This window comes from Chiloscyllium plagiosum, chromosome 26 (genome assembly GCF_004010195.1).
Source record: "Chiloscyllium plagiosum isolate BGI_BamShark_2017 chromosome 26, ASM401019v2, whole genome shotgun sequence".
In the NCBI taxonomy this organism is placed as follows: domain Eukaryota; kingdom Metazoa; phylum Chordata; class Chondrichthyes; order Orectolobiformes; family Hemiscylliidae; genus Chiloscyllium; species Chiloscyllium plagiosum.
Window position 1 is genome coordinate 49,735,079 of NC_057735.1, and position 18,043 is coordinate 49,753,121.

The window sequence follows — 18,043 nt, forward strand, 5'->3', positions numbered from 1 at the left end:
GAGTGAGGGGTGGACACAGTGGGAGTGGGGGGTGGACACAGAGAGAGTGAGAGGAGGACACAGAGAGAGTGAGGGGTGGACACAGTGGGAGTGGGGGGTGGACACAGAGAGAGTGAGAGGAGGACACAGAGAGAGTGAGGGGTGGACACAGTGGGAGTGGGGGGTGGACACAGAGAGAGTGAGAGGAGGACACAGAGAGAGTGAGGGGTGGACACAGTGGGAGTGGGGGGTGGACACAGAGAGAGTGAGAGGAGGACACAGAGAGAGTGAGGGGTGGACACAGTGGGAGTGGGGGGTGGACACAGAGAGAGTGAGAGGAGGACACAGAGAGAGTGAGGGGTGGACACAGTGGGAGTGGGGGGTGGACACAGAGAGAGTGAGAGGAGGACACAGAGAGAGTGAGGGGTGGACACAGTGGGAGTGGGGGGTGGACACAGAGAGAGTGAGAGGAGGACACAGAGAGAGTGAGGGGTGGACACAGTGGGAGTGGGGGGTGGACACAGAGAGAGTGAGAGGAGGACACAGAGAGAGTGAGGGGTGGACACAGTGGGAGTGGGGGGTGGACACAGAGAGAGTGAGAGGAGGACACAGAGAGAGTGAGGGGTGGACACAGTGGGAGTGGGGGGTGGACACAGAGAGAGTGAGAGGAGGACACAGAGAGAGTGAGGGGTGGACACAGTGGGAGTGGGGGGTGGACACAGAGAGAGTGAGAGGAGGACACAGAGAGAGTGAGGGGTGGACACAGTGGGAGTGGGGGGTGGACACAGAGAGAGTGAGAGGAGGACACAGAGAGAGTGAGGGGTGGACACAGTGGGAGTGGGGGGTGGACACAGAGAGAGTGAGAGGAGGACACAGAGAGAGTGAGGGGTGGACACAGTGGGAGTGGGGGGTGGACACAGAGAGAGTGAGAGGAGGACACAGAGAGAGTGAGGGGTGGACACAGTGGGAGTGGGGGGTGGACACAGAGAGAGTGAGAGGAGGACACAGAGAGAGTGAGGGGTGGACACAGTGGGAGTGGGGGGTGGACACAGAGAGAGTGAGAGGAGGACACAGAGAGAGTGAGGGGTGGACACAGTGGGAGTGGGGGGTGGACACAGAGAGAGTGAGAGGAGGACACAGAGAGAGTGAGGGGTGGACACAGTGGGAGTGGGGGGTGGACACAGAGAGAGTGAGAGGAGGACACAGAGAGAGTGAGGGGTGGACACAGTGGGAGTGGGGGGTGGACACAGAGAGAGTGAGAGGAGGACACAGAGAGAGTGAGGGGTGGACACAGTGGGAGTGGGGGGTGGACACAGAGAGAGTGAGAGGAGGACACAGAGAGAGTGAGGGGTGGACACAGTGGGAGTGGGGGGTGGACACAGAGAGAGTGAGAGGAGGACACAGAGAGAGTGAGGGGTGGACACAGTGGGAGTGGGGGGTGGACACAGAGAGAGTGAGAGGAGGACACAGAGAGAGTGAGGGGTGGACACAGTGGGAGTGGGGGGTGGACACAGAGAGAGTGAGAGGAGGACACAGAGAGAGTGAGGGGTGGACACAGTGGGAGTGGGGGGTGGACACAGAGAGAGTGAGAGGAGGACACAGAGAGAGTGAGGGGTGGACACAGTGGGAGTGGGGGGTGGACACAGAGAGAGTGAGAGGAGGACACAGAGAGAGTGAGGGGTGGACACAGTGGGAGTGGGGGGTGGACACAGAGAGAGTGAGAGGAGGACACAGAGAGAGTGAGGGGTGGACACAGTGGGAGTGGGGGGTGGACACAGAGAGAGTGAGAGGAGGACACAGAGAGAGTGAGGGGTGGACACAGTGGGAGTGGGGGGTGGACACAGAGAGAGTGAGAGGAGGACACAGAGAGAGTGAGGGGTGGACACAGTGGGAGTGGGGGGTGGACACAGAGAGAGTGAGAGGAGGACACAGAGAGAGTGAGGGGTGGACACAGTGGGAGTGGGGGGTGGACACAGAGAGAGTGAGAGGAGGACACAGAGAGAGTGAGGGGTGGACACAGTGGGAGTGGGGGGTGGACACAGAGAGAGTGAGAGGAGGACACAGAGAGAGTGAGGGGTGGACACAGTGGGAGTGGGGGGTGGACACAGAGAGAGTGAGAGGAGGACACAGAGAGAGTGAGGGGTGGACACAGTGGGAGTGGGGGGTGGACACAGAGAGAGTGAGAGGAGGACACAGAGAGAGTGAGGGGTGGACACAGTGGGAGTGGGGGGTGGACACAGAGAGAGTGAGAGGAGGAGGGAGAGTTGGGGGGTGTGGACACAGAGAGTGTGAGGAGCGGACACAGAGTGGGGGAGGGGCGGACACAGACAGAAGACCGAGGGAGAAGGGCAGTGAAACAGGAGCATGATAACACATTACATAAAGCATTACCTTCAGAATAATCTCCATGGTGAAAATGGCAGTAAAAGCAATATCAAAATAGGCAAGGATCTGGAAAGTAAATACAAATCTTCAGGTAATTAATCAGAAAATGTTCAAATGTTGAAAACGAAAGGTATACAGCACAACAGCAGCATATGAGAGAGAAGGACCATGTCCCCACAGCCCAGAGCACAGTAACAGTCTACCTTGTTACGGAAGGACTCTGCTCGGATGGGGTCTTCTGCAGCCAGTGAGATACTACTCAACAGAATAAAGAGAAGGATGAAGTTTGTAAAGGTGGTTGCATTTATGATCCTGTGGCACAACTTGCGTAGTCTGGAAGAGACAGAATAGGAGCAATCCATGAACAAGGGTAAGTCTGTGAGACCATAGTCCACAGCCCATTCAATATCGGAGCAGAATGAGGCCATTCAGTCCATTGGTTCTGCTCAATTACAGCTGACATGTTTCTCAACCCCATTCTCCTGCCTTCTCCCTGTAATCCTTGAACCCCTTACTAATCAAGAACCTATCTATCTTTGTCTTAAATACACTCAATGACTTGGCCTCCACAGCCTTCTGCAGCAATGAGTTCCACAGATTCGTCAACCTCTGACTGAAGACATTCCTTCTCATCTCAGTTCTAAAAGGTCATCCCTTCACTCAGGTCCTAGTCTCCCCAACTCCAGCTTCTCCTTGTTTGACAAGCCCTTCATCCCTGGGATCATTCTGATAAACCTTCTCCAGACCCCCTCAAACACCAGCACATCCTTTCTTAAATATATGGCCCTAAACTGTTCATGACATTCCAAGTGCAGTCTAAATCAGACTCTTATACAGCCTCAGCACTACATCTCAGCTTTTGTTTTCTAGCCCTCTTGAAATGAATGTTGACATTGCATTTGTCTTCCTAACTGCCAAGTGAACCTGCATGTTATGTGTAAGAGAATCCTGAACTAAGACTCCCAAGTCCCTTTGTGCTTCAAATTTCTGAAGCCTTCCTCATTTAGAAGATAGTCTACACTTCTAGTCTTCCTACCAAGGTGCACAACTTCACATTTTCCCACAATGGATTCCATATGGTAATTCGTGACCTACTCTCCTAGCATGTCCAAGTCCTTATGCAGCCTCCCCACTTCCTCAACATTTGCTGTCCCTCCACCTATCTTTGTGTCATCTGAAAACTTTGCAACAATACCCACAGTTCCTTCATCTGGATCATTAATGTATAACATCAACAGTGGTGGCTCAAAGCCCAAAGGGACAGCACCTTCAGAACAGGAAAAGGGGAGGCAGCTGTAGATCTTCACCTTTGAAGATGTCAGGTGGAACAGAATGCTGTCGTTCTGCATCACAAATGCTTACAATTATAGGGCTGGCTTTCTGAGCTCTACCTGTCCTCGAAGAAACATCGAAACAATGTCACAGGAAGAGAGCTGTGTGCACTAACCCATTCCACCAAACTTCACCTACTTGTTTGTCGGGCTGAAGATGAAGAAGGAGCTGGCATTGGGCATGGGGACTGCCTTCTCTTTCAGCTGGAGCTCAGCAAGAGGACGAGGACGGGGGCTCAGGGGGAACTCGGGCTCCTCTTCCTCATCATCACCTGCAGAAAACACAGGAAGTATTATTTAAATGGAGAAAAACTACAGAAAACAGCAACATGATGGGATTTGAGGATGCAGCTAGCACCCAGCTGCAGCAGGGAATCAGGAAGGCTCACGGAATGTTGGCCCTTATTTCAATGGGGTTGGAGTCTAAGAGTAGGGAAATCTTACTGCAACTGTACAAGGTGCTGGTGAACTCACAACTGGAATACTGTGAGCAGTTTTAGTCCCTTATTTAAGTAAAGATATAATTTCATTGGAGACAGTTCAGAGAAGGTACACTAGGACGATCCCTTGTATGGAGAGATTATCTTATGAGCAAAGATTAAACAGATTGGGATCCTACTCATTGGAGTAGAGAAGAGTAAGAGATGATCTCATTGAAACATAAAGGTTTCTTAAGGGGCTTGACAGGTTAAATGCTGAGAGAGGACGCTTCCCCTCATGGGAGAGTCTAGGACCAGAGGGAATAGTCTCAGAATAAAGGGGCACCAATTTAAGACTGAAACAAGGTGAGTCCCTTGTTATCCTATGTGGTTGATTGTGCCTCCCATGATCCACGATCAACCCGGTTAGATATCGAAGCCTCTCAGGCAAAATGCCCCCTCATTAACCTGTTGTTTATGGACAAGATGAGAACTGTCACGGATCATTGTCCTGAACACAGTCAAAGCTTGGAGGGTGAGGTAATTTACAAAAAACCTCCCCTTTCACTTCTATAGTGGGAATGTTGGGATTTCAGCCAGGCTTGATGGACACTGGCTTTAAGCTTTGGGAGTCCAGAGGAATCTCCTGTTTGGGAGACCTATTCGATGAGGAGGTCATGATGTCTTCCGAACAGTTGGGTCAGAGGTTCAGGTTGGAATCTTCGAGGAGAAAGTGAGGACTGCAGATGCGGGAGATCAGAGCTGAAAATTGTGTTGCTGGAAAAGTGCAGCAGGTCAGGCAGCATCCAAGGAGCAGGAGAATCGACGTTTCGGGCATGAGCCCTTCGTCAGGAATGACTGAAGAAGGGCTTGTGCCCGAAACGTCGATTCTCCTGCTCCTTGGATGCTGCCTGACCTGCTGCACTCTTCCAGCAACACATTTTCAGCTCAGAAGTTCAGGTTACCTCGTTCTTTTGATATCTAATATCTTTTGATATTTTCAAGTTAGAGACTTCATACAAAAAAAGACCACATTGATGTTTCATCCTTACAAATCAGACATGGAGAGGAGAGCGCTCCGGTCAGCGGACGCCCCCTCGGTTAGCACTCTCTATCACTTGCTAGGTAGTAATGTGTCGAAGGACATGGAACAACTATGTAAAACCTGGACTCCTCAGAGATGTGGGAGGACATTTGGGAAAATGTTAGGAAGATCTCTATTTGTAATAGGTCTCAGGCTACTCAACTGAAGGTATTCCATAAGGCCCACCTGGCACCAGAACGGTTTGCGAAGTCTAAGACAGGAGCGTCCCCAATGTGCCCCAAGTGCAAAGTGTAAGGTACTCTTATTCATTGTTTATGGACATGCCACAAGATCCGCAGGTATTGGGATGACAGAGCGAGTGCTTTAGCAAAGGTTTTGGAGACTGAGATTGGGTTGGATCCGGTGTGCCTCCTTTTCCAAATGTTTCCCTCCCTGGATGTATTATTATTATTATTCTTTTTTTCTGTGCAAGAAAAAACATTTCAATGAGTTGGGTATCGGAAAATCCCCCAGGACTCTCGAGCTAGCATAGGATAGTTATGGAACACATTCCCCTGGACTTCCTTATGAGTACTATGCACCAGAAAATGGAATTGTTCTATGGAACATGGCAGCCATTTTTGAATTATATTGATGTAGATGTATCGGCTACATTATCCAGGGCCTTTGTCTAGCTGTGAGGATGGTGCCTGTTGGTTTGGGGGCCCCTGGGAGGAAGAATCCCATATAAATACAGGTCTACTTGTGAGCGGCACGGTTAGCAGTGGTTAGCACTGTTTCCTCACAGTGCCAGGGACCCAGGTTTGATTCCTGCCTTGGGCGACTGTCTGCGTGGAGTTTGCACATTCTCCCTGTGTCAGAGTGGGTTTCCTCCAGGTACTCTAGTTTCCTCCCACAATCCAAAGATGTGCAGGCCAGGTGAATTGGCCATGCTAAATTGCCCATAGTGTTAGGTGCATTCGTCAGGGGTAAATGGAGGGAATGGGTCTGGGGGGTTACTCTTTGGAGGGTCGGTGTGGATTTGTTGGGCCGAAGGGCCTGTTTCCACACTGTAGGGAATCTCATCTACTCACTATTGCTCCCATTGTTGGGGAACTGTGATGAGAGTTGTAATGTTATTGATTGTAATTTTAGCTATCTTGTTAGAACTTGATATAATTTTATTTCAACTGTTTGTTTATTTATTTATTGGTTATTTACTGTACTGTAGTTTTTCATAGAGTTTTTTTTATTCTTTTTGTGTTTTGGTAGTTTGTGGAGTAGATTAGTAGTTTTTTTTCTTTTTGTTTTGTTGCTGCTATTATATTGTAAAGTGGTTATACTATTTTGTACTAGTTTTGTAATTTTGTAAAAAACCTGAATTTTTTTTTCAATAAAAATATTTATAAAATAAAGACTGAAACAAGGAGGAATTTCTTTCTGTCAGAGGGCTGTGAGTCTTGGAACTTCTTGCCACCGAGAGCCGTGCAGACAAAGTCCTTGTGTATATTTAAGGGTAAGATAAATAGATCCTTGATCTGTAGGAGACTCAACAGTTACGGGGAAAACACAGAAAATGGGATGTGAGGAATTTTGGACCAGCCATGATCCTACTGAATGGTGAGGATGGCTCAACAAGCTGTTCCTACTTTTTACATTCTTAAAGGATAAAGATGGGGTGAAAAAACACTTCAGTTGTCCTGCCCCGATAACCTCCTCCCAGCTAGCACCATGTCTCTCTCTCTCACACACACATCGCGCACGCACACATAGACAATAAAAAGTCACAAACTGGAGTGTTGGATTCATCAGGAGCTCAACAAAAGGTTATTCAAGCAGCTGAAAATTAATAAGGAAGGAGAAGATTAAATATGAGGGTAAGCTAGTTAGTAATATGTAGGAAGACTGTAAGAGTTTCTTTAAATATATAAAAGGACAAAAGAGAGGCAAAAGTGGACATTGGCCACTGGAAAATGACGCTGGAGGGATAGTAATGGGGAACAAGAAATGGCTGAGAAACTAAATAATTACTTTGTGTTAGTCTTCACGGTGAAGAAAATGAATAACATCCCAAAACTTCGAGAGAGTCAGAGGGCAGAGGTGAGTATGGTGGCCATCACTAAGGAGAAGATACTAGAAAAACTGAAAAATCTGAAAGTGGATGAACCCACCTTGGACCAGAGTTCGAAGGGATATAGCTGAAGAGATAGTGGAGGTGTTAATGGTGATCTTTCAGGAATCACTGGAGTCAGGGAGGATCCCAGAGGACTGGTAAATTGCTAACGTGACACCCCTGTCTAAAAAGGGAGTAAGACAAAAGACAGACCATTACAGATCGATTAGCCTGACCTTGGTGGTGAGTAAGAGTTTGGAGACCATTGTGAAGGATGAGATTTCTGAAGACTTAGAAATGCATGGTAAAATAGAACAAAGTCAGCTTGGTTTCACCAAGGGGATGTCATGCTGACAAATCTGCTAGAATTCTTTGAGGAGGGAATGAGCAGGTTAGACCAAGGAGAGCCAATGGATGTTATCTACCTGGACTTCAAGAAGGCCTTTGACAAGGGGCCACTCAGGAAGCTTCTGAGTAAGAAATAGGCCCATGGTGTCAGAGGCAAGGTGCTAGCATGGATAGAAGCTTGGCTGTCTGGCAGAAAGTGGGGATAAAAAGGTCTTTCTCAGGATGGCAGCCGGTGACAAGTGGTGTCCCACAAGGCTCAGTGTTGGGACCACAACCTTTCACTTTATACATTAACAATCTAGATGAAGGAACTGATGGTATTCTGGCTAAGTCTGCAGATAATATAAAGGTAGGTCGAGAGACAGGTAGTATTGATGAGGTAGAGAGGCTGCAGGAGGATTTAGACAGGTTGGAATAGTGGACAAAGAAGTGGCGATAGAGTGCAACATGGGCAAGTGTGAGGTCATGCAGTCTGATGAGAAGAACAAAAGCACGGACTATTTTCTAAATGGTGAGAAAATTCAGAAGTCTGAAGTGAAAGAGATTGGGGAGTTCTCGTCCAGGATTCTCTCAAGGTAAACTTGAGTCAGTAGTTAGGAAGGCAAATACAATGTTGGTGTTTATTTTGAGAGGACTTGAATATAAAAGCAGAGATGTACATCTGAGGCTCTATAAGGCTCTAGTCCGACCTCATTTGGAGTATTGTGTGCAATTTTGGGCCTCATAGCTCAGGAAGGATGTACTGGCCCTGGAGCAGGTTCAGAGGAGGTTCAAGAGAATGGTCCCAGGAATGAAAAGCTTAACATTTAAGGACTGTGGGACTATACTCGGAGTTTAGAAGAATCTATTTGAAACTTACAGAAAGTTGAATGGCCTGGACAGTGTGAATGTTGGAAGGTGTTTCCACTGGTAGGAGATACTCAGACCTGAGGGCACAGCCTTAGAGTAAAGGGAAGACGTTTTAGAATGGAGATACGGAGAAATCTCTTCAGCCAGAGAGTGGGGAATCTATGGAATTCACTGCCACAGAAGGCTGTGGAGGCCAGGTCACTGAGTATATTTAAGGTGGAGATAGATAGGTTCTTGATTGTCTTGGAGATCAAGGGTTACGGGGAGAAAGTGGGAGAATAGGATTGAGAATCTTACCAGCCATGATTGAATGGTGGAGCAGGCTCGATGGGTTGAATGGCATAATTTCTGCTCCTATGTCTAATGGTCTTATGAAGGTGCAATCATATCACTTTAGTTGATGACAGTTTGTAAATAGAACTCATCACATTCCTAACGCTCCTGGTTGTGGAGTTCAGTGTCATAGAGTCATACAACAGGAAAACAGACCCTTCGGTCCAATCAGACCAGGCCAATCATAATCCCAAACTAAACTAGTCCCACCTGCCTGTGCTTGGTCCATATCCCTCCAAACATTTCCCTGGTCATGCAGAGCAATCAGGACTGTACACAGTATGCCAGCAGAGGCCTCACCAATGAACAATTCCAACATGACGTCCCAACCCTTGTTACTACTCCAAATAATATCGTTGAGACCAAAACCTTTCATTGCATACATATTTAATATATAATCTTGACCTACCTACATACATTTAATTTATTATACAAACTTAATCTGCTTATATTTTATACATTTTATATACAATTTCAATCTGAATTGTTTATCCAGTTAATATACAATATATAATCTCAATTTGCTCATACTTTATGTGTTTAAGAGATAGTATATAATCTTTGTTTGCCTATCGTGTGTGTGTGCGTGTGATATATAATTTGCATTCTCTACCTACAGTACTCTTGTATGCAGTCTGCCATTCAAGGCTACATTTTCTGAAATAATCAAAATGCAGTTCCTGTGTGTTTAGTTTAGATTAGATTATTTTAGATTAGATTACTTACAGTGTGGAAACAGGCCCTTCGGCCCAACAAGTCCACACCGACCCGCCAAAGCGCAATCCACCCAGACCCATTCCCCTACATTTACCCCTTCACCTAACACTACGGGCAATTTAGCATGGCCAATTCACCTAACCTGCATATTTTTGGATTGTGAGAGGAAACCGGAGCACCCGGAGGAAACCCACGCAGACACGGGGAGAGTGTGCAAAATCCACACAGACAGATACCTGAGGTGGGAATTGAACCCAGGTCTCTGGCGCTGTGAGGCAGCACGGTGCCACCGTGCCACCCACAGTTGGCTCAGATGTCACAGTCAGAGCTTCAACAGGACAGCAACAACAAATAACTTGTATTATTAAGATTTGAAGGAGCCAGTGATGGACTAGGGTGGACAAAGTTAAAATCACACAACACCAGGTTATAGTCCAAAAGGTTTATCTGGGAGCACAAACTTTCAGAGCACTGCTCCTTCATCAGGTGGTTGTGGAGCAGGACCATAAGACACAGAATTTGTAGCAAAAGGTTACAGTGTCACATGGCTGAAATCTAAATTTGTTTAATATATTTCAGCCGCATGACACTGTAATCTATTGCTGTAAATTCTGTATCTCATGGTCCTGCTCCACAACCACCTGATGAAGGAGCAGTGCTCCAAGAGTTTGTGCTCTCAAATAAACCTGTTGGACTATAACCTGGTGTTGTGTGATTTTTAACTTTGTATTAATATGGTACCTTCAACATCACTAAACATCCCGTGGTGTCTTACAGGACAATTATTAAACAAAAGTTGGCACGGAGCCACATTTTCAGTCAGATGACCAGAAGCTTGGTGATTTTGAGAAGTGTTTTACAGGAGGTAGCTGGGGTGGGGAAGCTAAGAGATGGAAGGAACAAGTTTCAGACAGATGCAACTGAAGGCACAGACACCAATGGTGGAGCCAATAAAATCAAAGATGCTTAAGAAGCTTGAATTAGAGGAGGACAAAGATTTACAAGATTCCTGGGTTCTGGACAAGATTTCAGAGATAGGGAGCAGCAGAGTGATAGGGAACTGGACTTCCAAACGTAAGTTGGAAAAAAAAGAAAAGTTAGAATATGAGATACCAGACAGGAATGTATTAGAATAATGAAGGATGGCGGTAACAAAGGTTTAATGAGGGTTTCAGGAGGAGAGGCACTGAGATAGGGGCATAGTGAGGCAATACGCCAGAGGGAGAAATTGGTGGGCTCAAAGAACTGCAGAGTCTGGAAATCAAACAAAAACAGAAATTACTAGAAAAACTCAGGTCTGGCAGCCTCAATGGAGTCCTCACTTTTGTCTCAATGGAGAGAAAGCAGAGCTAATGTTCCCAGTATGGTTCTGATGAAGGGTTTGCCTGGTTTGTAGCATCTGGGTGAATCTCCTTCGCACTCCCTTCAATCCCCGCCAATCTTCTGGTCCACTCAAAATCCATTTAATTTCAGTCTTGATCCCTTCTCATCCAAGGAAGAGAACCCAAGCCTATCAAATCCTTCTTCATAACTAAAATTCTCCACGGCAGGCAACATCCTTGTAAATCTCTCTGCTGTATCCTCTCTCGTGTAATCACACCTTTGCTATAAGTGTGACCAGACCTGCACATATTGACATTGCTGTGACCTAACTAGTGTTGCATTGGCTTCCAGCATAAACCTACCAACTCTTAAATTCCATACTTTAGCTAATGCTGGCAAATACACATTCTTGACTAATTTATCACATGTTCAGTCACCTTCAGGGATTTGTCATCCTGTATGTCAAATTCCTTTGTTCTTTGACATCTCTCAGTAACCTAAGATTTATTCTCTCTCTTGCATTGGTGCTGTTCCCCAAATGTATGACTACACATTCACCAATTTGACCTCCATCGACCACAACTCACCCTCCTGATTATTCTGTTGAGATCCTCCTGCAGTCTACAGATTTCTCCTTCACTATTAACTATATGGCTAAGGTTTTTTATGCTTTTTAATCAATCTTCTACATTCAAGAGCAAATAATTGATAAAGACCACAGATAGTGAGGAGCCCAGTACTCAACCTTGCATAGACCCATTGCAAACAGTGTTTCAGTCACAGAAAGATTCAGCAAGTGTGGGTGGCACGGTGGTTAGCACTGCTGCCTCACAGCACCAGAGACCCGGGTTCAATTCCTGCCTCATTCTCCCCATGTCTGCGTGGGTTTCCTCCGGGTGCTCCGGTTTTCTCCCACTGTCCAAAAATGTGCAGGTCAGGTGAACTGGCCACGCTAAATTACCCGTAGTGTTAGGTGAAGGGGTAAACGTAGGGGAATGACTCTGAGTGGGTTGCACTTCGGCGGGTCGGTGTGGATTTGTTAGGCCGAAGGGTCTGTTTCCACACTGTAAGTAATCTAAAATAACAGCTTGCTTCCTACTACGGATCCAACTGCTCACTGTCTTGTATCCCATGAGGTTTTGTTCAAGAGACCATGTGGGATATTAGTCAAAGATTTTGCAAAGGTTTATGTCAACTCCATCAAATACATTTCCCTCATCAAGTCTTCTCATTACCCCAAAATATGTAATCTTGTTAGTCCAAACGCCTGTTTTATCTTATTGGTCAAACAAATCCTTGTTACCTGTCCTTGATTAATCCAAGTCTTTCAGAATAAGGATTTATCCTGTCCCTCAGAATTTTTTCCAGTTACTTCCATAGGGTCAAGGTGAAACTGACTATAATTATTCAGTTTATCCCTTTCTCTCTTGTTAAACAATGATGCAGTGTTAACTGTTCTCTACTTCTCTGACACCATGCATATTCGCCAAAGAGGATCATAAAATGATGATAATAGTCTCCGTTATTTCCGCTCTTTCATCTCCGAGCAACCCAGAATATATTTTATCTGAGTCAGGGTTTGGAATCCAGTGGGTGAGTGGCGAGCACTAGAATAGGGAATTCTATGGGTGGAGAACATTAGTTCATGGGACTCAGTGGGTGGTGGCACAAGGGAGAGGGAAACCAAGAGAAAGAGAAGGAGAGACAGTTAGACAAGGAGAAGTATAGGAAAAATATGGCAGTCAAAGAGAGGCTCAGTAGGATAGAAAGTAAGGGGGATAGAGAACCAGAGCACTTGGTTTTCCCTTCAGGCTTCACCACAACTTATGAGATTGACTCCAGAGCAATGTAACCTCACCACGGGAGTGTCACCGAGAGCAATGCCACTGGGAGGTTTGTTAGTGCTGATGTCAGTATGGTAACACTCATCTTTCGACACTAAAGGTTGTAGGTTCAAGACCCACTTTGCAGTCTTGATTCCAATCTCACATTCCACTTGGGAAGCGGTGTACTGCTGGAGGTAGAGTGAAGTCTCCTCTCTTAGCTGGATATCAACAATCCCATGCACTATTCAGGGATTCTACACCAATGCTCCTTCCAACTCCTGTTTGCCGGTTGCTGTAGCATATGGTGTCATTAAGACTGTCACACTATCCTATATTTTATTTCATTTATCTGATGTGGGCATCACTGGCAAGGTTAGCATTTATTGCACATCTGTAGTTGGCTTTGAGAAGGCAATGGCAAGCTTCTTAAGCTTGTGCAGTTCTTGGGGTATACGTGGACCCACAGTCCAACCGGAGGGAATTGCAGGATTTTGACCCAGTGACACTGAATGAACAACAATAAATTTCCAAATCAGGATGGTGAGTGGCTTGGAGAGGGACCTGCAGGTGATTGTTCTATCTGGTGCCCTTATTCTTCCGGATGGAAATAGTCATGGGCTTGGAAGTAGTTTTGGTGAGTTGTTGCAGTGCATCGTGTAGATGATACACACCCTGCTGCACTGTGCTTCAGTAGTGAAGGGAGTGGATACTCATGGATGTGGTGCCAATCAAGTGGGCTGCTTTGTCTGAGATGATGTTGAGCTTCGTGAGTGTTGTTGGAGCTGCACTCATCCAGGCAGGTAGGAAATATTCCATTACACTCTTGACTTGTACTTTACAGATGATGGACAAGCTTTGGGAGTCAGGAAGTCACCCGCTGCAATATTCCTAATTCCCACCTGCTGCATTTATATGGCCAGTCCAGTTCAGTTTCTGGTCAGTGGTAATCCAGCATGTTGATAATGGGGGATACAGTGATGGTGGTGCCATTCAACATTAAGGGGATATGGTTGGATTCATCTCTGTTGGCAATGGTCATTGCCTGGCACCTGTGTGATGTGAATGTCACTTGTCACTTAACAGACCAAGTCGTGAGTTCTGTCTGGGTCTTGTTACTTTTGGACATTGACTTTTTCAATATCTGAGGAGGCGCGAATGGTGCTGAACATTGTGCAAACGTTAGTGAACATCCCCACTTCTGACCTTATGATGGAGGGAAGGTCATTGATGAAGCAGAAGATGGTTGGGTCTCGGACACTGCCCTGAGAATTCCTGCAGAAATGTCCTGGAAATGAAATAACTGATTTCCAACAACCACAACCATCTTCCTTTCTATCAGGTATGATTCCAATTAGCGGGGGGTGGCTAGACCAAGTAACCTTAAGAGATCCAAATTTATACCGATCCTATTTGTTTCCAAGGTGGACATTCCTGGTTACTGCAAAACCCCACTCCATGCACCTTAGAGGAGCCAGCCCACAGGGTCTTGGGTCAATTATCTCATTGTTTGTGTGACCTTGCTGTGTAAGTTGGCTCTATGTTTCCCGATTTACACAGTAACTTCAAAAATACTTGATTAACAAGATAATGATTGAGGATGTTCTGGTACAAAGTATTAGGGAAATGAAAGATCTTTCTCACTGAAATTAAGTCTGGTGTTAGTGTTTGGCATTACCTGGAAAGTCAGCAGAAGGATAAGGCTCCTTCACTTCATTGACATTAGCTTCAAACTCGTCCACTTTCAGCTGCAAATTGTAAATAGATCCGGTGAGTAATTCAGCAAGGTTCATACAGAGAGCCAATTCAGAATATGCACAATTCCAGTGGACACATACACAATGGAATTCTCAATCCCAAACTATATCCACATCAGTATTACATACAATACGTATACCACATTCCAGTGTCCAAGCCCTGTGTAAGATCCCCACCTGACATTGGCTTGTTCAAACCAGCAATTCAAATCCAGGCCCGAAGTCAGACCCCAGTGACTTGGGAAACAGGGCAGAACCTGGTTGGACAACTGGGAAAAATCAAACCCTTCTCTGAATCCTTTACCTTCCAACATCCATTTTATCAAGCCCCTTTCCCGCTCAATCAAAACCTCTCCCTGACCCAGCACTCCATCAAACCCCTACCCAACTCGGTCAAAGCTCTCTGCACTCTGTCAAACTCCCACTCCATCAAACCTCTCCATCCTCCAACACCTACACAATCAAAAACCTTCCTTCCCCTCCTGCACCCAAACTGTCAAAGCCCTCCCACACATCAAACTGCTCCCCATTCCATCAATCACCTCCTGCCCCCTCTAACACCCAGCTCATCAAACACCTCCTGCACTTCATGAAATCCCTCCCCCAATCCCATCAAATCACTCCCTCACTCTCTCAAAATTATCCTCCCCTCCATCAAACACATCATCCATGCCCCAAACACCTACTTCATCATCTCCATAAAGTCCCTCCCCCACCCACCAAAGCCCACTCTGTCAAACCCCTCCTCCACTCCATTAACACCCTGCCCCCATAAAAGATTGTGATCCATTTTTCATGAACCTGGAACTGGCGATGCTGATCTTTTATTAATCCCATGATTTTTTTGGACATTGGGCAGGGAAGGGACTAATGCTTAAACAAACCATCTTTACACAAAGTGAAATGCCATTGGCCACAATGACAGAACATTTCAACTTCCCCTGCTGGGTGGGGGCTGTTAGGCCATTGGCTTCAAGGTGAATGGTCATGACTGATCCTTATTAATGCAACAACTAAAGCTTCTTGAGTATACAGGCATGTTCATTTGAAAATATGAAAGCTATGAATTTCCCAGGCTGCCTCGAATTCTATGTTCCTGAACAAGCACATGCACAGCTCCAGAAACACTAAGTATCATTTCCTCCTATGTATCCTCCGAAAGCAAAGTGAGTTCCTTGAGCTGCTCAATCCCACACCAGGTCCGTGTTTCCCCCACTAGATTTGTAGAATTCTATACTTGGCCTGCATTTCCCCCACTGGAGTTATACAGTCCCAGATCTGGCCTGTGTTTCCCCCATTAGAATTATACAATGCCAGTCTGTAGTGCTGTGGTCCTCAGTGATTAAGTCAATATTTCACATTCCCCATAAATTCTGCCATATGCAGGGCTCAGCATCAATCAGCACTACGATGCCTGTGTTTGCTGATGGGACCCAGAGAAGTCTGGCTGAGTTAACAAGAATGCAGGGACAGTGCTAAGCTGGCAGAGACAGGTTTAACATTGACCTTGGCAGTGGTGGGAATGCCCTCTGCCTTAAGCTTTGCCAGTTCAAGTTTCTTCAACAGTAGCTTCTCTTCCTCTGTTCGGCCCGGGTTGGCAGCCCTGAATAATGAAAGCAGAATGCAGAATTAGAGCTCAGTTTGATTCTCAGTGTCCGAGCCTAAGGCTTGTGTCATGATTCTCAGTGATCGAGCCTAAGGCCTGGGCTGTGGTCCTTAGTAATCGAGCCCAAAGCCTGGGCCACAGTTCTCAGTGACTGAACCTGAGAGTTAGGCCATGGTTCTCAGTGACCAAGCCTGAGGACTGGGCCATGTCTCTCAAGGAGTTCCATATTCCACATTTAGCTCATTTGCCCTAAATAAACATCCAGATGCAGCAACGTACCGGATACTGTGTTCTCACAGCAATGGTGATGGCGATGGAAATTTCCTCACACCTCCCTCTCCTCCCACCACCTGCTTCTCTCTCTAACTCACCTCTCCAACTTCCTCCTCTTCTTCTCCTCTGCTGCTTCCTTCTGAGCTGATGTCAGACTTTCTGCCTCTGCGAGATTGTCAACAGCGATGGCCAAGAAAACATTTAACAGAATATCTGGAGAAATCGAGCTGAGGATCAAATATATGCCAAAAGAAAAACTACAATTGAGTCATAGAGATGTACACCATGGAAACAGACCCTTTGGTCCAAATCATCCATGCTGACCAGAGATCCTAATCGATCTAGTCCCATTTGCCAGCATTTGGCCCATTTCCCTCTAAAACCTTTCTACTCATGTACCCATCTTTTAGCGTGCCTTTTAAATGCTGCAATTGTACCAGTTTCCACCACTTCCTGCAGCACCACCAGACGCATCATCCTCTGCAAGAAAAATATGCCCCTCAGGTCCCTTTTAAATCTTTCTCTTCTCACCTTAAACCTATGCCCTCTAGTTTTGGACTCCCCTACCCTGGAATAAAGACCTTGGCTATTTACCTTATCCGTGCCCCTCATGATCTTATAAACCTCTGTGGAGTCTTGACGGTCCAAGGAAAACAGCCCCAGCCTATTCAGCCTCTCCCAATAGTTCAAACCCTCCAAGCCTGGCAACATCCTTGCAAATCATTTCTGAACCCTCTTACATTGACAAGTGGGCTGAGTGTCCATCAAATATCAAACCATCTACCATTTGTTAATGGAGTGGCCACAAATAGACCTCAAGCCTTCCCCCTCAGAGAGAGCTGGAGCTGGTATCACTCCAACCACTCCAATCCAGATCCATTCTCCAATCTCTACATCCCTCACTATGCTTATTCCCAACCCCAATCCACGTACCTACCCACAGTTTAACCGGGAGAGTGTTCACACTGAAGGATACAGTTTCCACAAACAAACAGGATGATGAAGTAAATGCAGACCAGCACACCAGGGAAAGAAGGGCCTCCGTAGGCCATGATGCCATCGTTCATAATGGAATTCCAGTCCTCACCAGTCAATATCTGCAGCAAATACAGTGTGTCACAGTGTGTTCTCCAGCAGACAGGCAAACAGACAATCCAAGATGGGGTGGGAGGTCTGCTCATCAACAAGCTTCAATAGGAAACCTTGGGATTTTTTCTTTACCAGTACAGCATTCATAGAGTCAGAGAGTCATAGACATATACAGCATGGAAACAGACTCTTCAGTCCAACCCGTCCATGCCGACCAGATATCCTAACCCAATCTAGTCCCACCTGCCAGCACCCGGCCCTTATCCCTCCAAACCCTTCCTATTCATATATCCATCCAAATGCCTCTTAAATGTTGCAATTGTACCAGCCTCCACAACATCCTCTGGCAGCTCATTCCATACACGTACCACACTCTGCGTGAAACAGTTGTCCCTTAAGTCTCTTTTATATCTTTCCCCTCTCACCCTAAACCTGTGTCTTCTAGTTCTGGACTCCCTGACCCCAGGGAAAAGACTTTGTCTATTTATCCTATCCATGCCCCTCATAATTTTGTAAACCTCTATAAGGTCACCCCTCAGCCTCCGACACTCAAGGGAAACAGCCCCAGCCTATTCAGCCTCTCCCTGTAGCTCAGATCCTCCAACCCTGGCAACATCCTTGTAAATCTTTTCTGAACCCTTTCAAGTTTCACAACATCTTTCCGATAGGAAGGA

General features: G+C 46.3%; 1 protein-coding gene across 1 annotated transcript in view; it reads right to left on the minus strand.

The window, feature by feature from the left end:
- Nucleotides 1-18,043, minus strand: part of LOC122562953 (voltage-dependent L-type calcium channel subunit alpha-1S-like) — a 172,513-nt gene that overhangs the window by 102,941 nt on the left and 51,529 nt on the right. Inside the window, exons 8-14 of the mRNA XM_043716256.1 lie at nucleotides 17,257-17,377; nucleotides 16,379-16,493; nucleotides 15,908-16,004; nucleotides 14,323-14,392; nucleotides 3,835-3,967; nucleotides 2,568-2,697; nucleotides 2,371-2,430 (exon numbers count right to left, since the gene is read on the minus strand). Of these exons, the coding sequence (XP_043572191.1) occupies nucleotides 2,371-2,430; nucleotides 2,568-2,697; nucleotides 3,835-3,967; nucleotides 14,323-14,392; nucleotides 15,908-16,004; nucleotides 16,379-16,493; nucleotides 17,257-17,377 (726 nt within the window). The remainder of the gene's footprint in view (nucleotides 1-2,370; nucleotides 2,431-2,567; nucleotides 2,698-3,834; nucleotides 3,968-14,322; nucleotides 14,393-15,907; nucleotides 16,005-16,378; nucleotides 16,494-17,256; nucleotides 17,378-18,043) is intronic.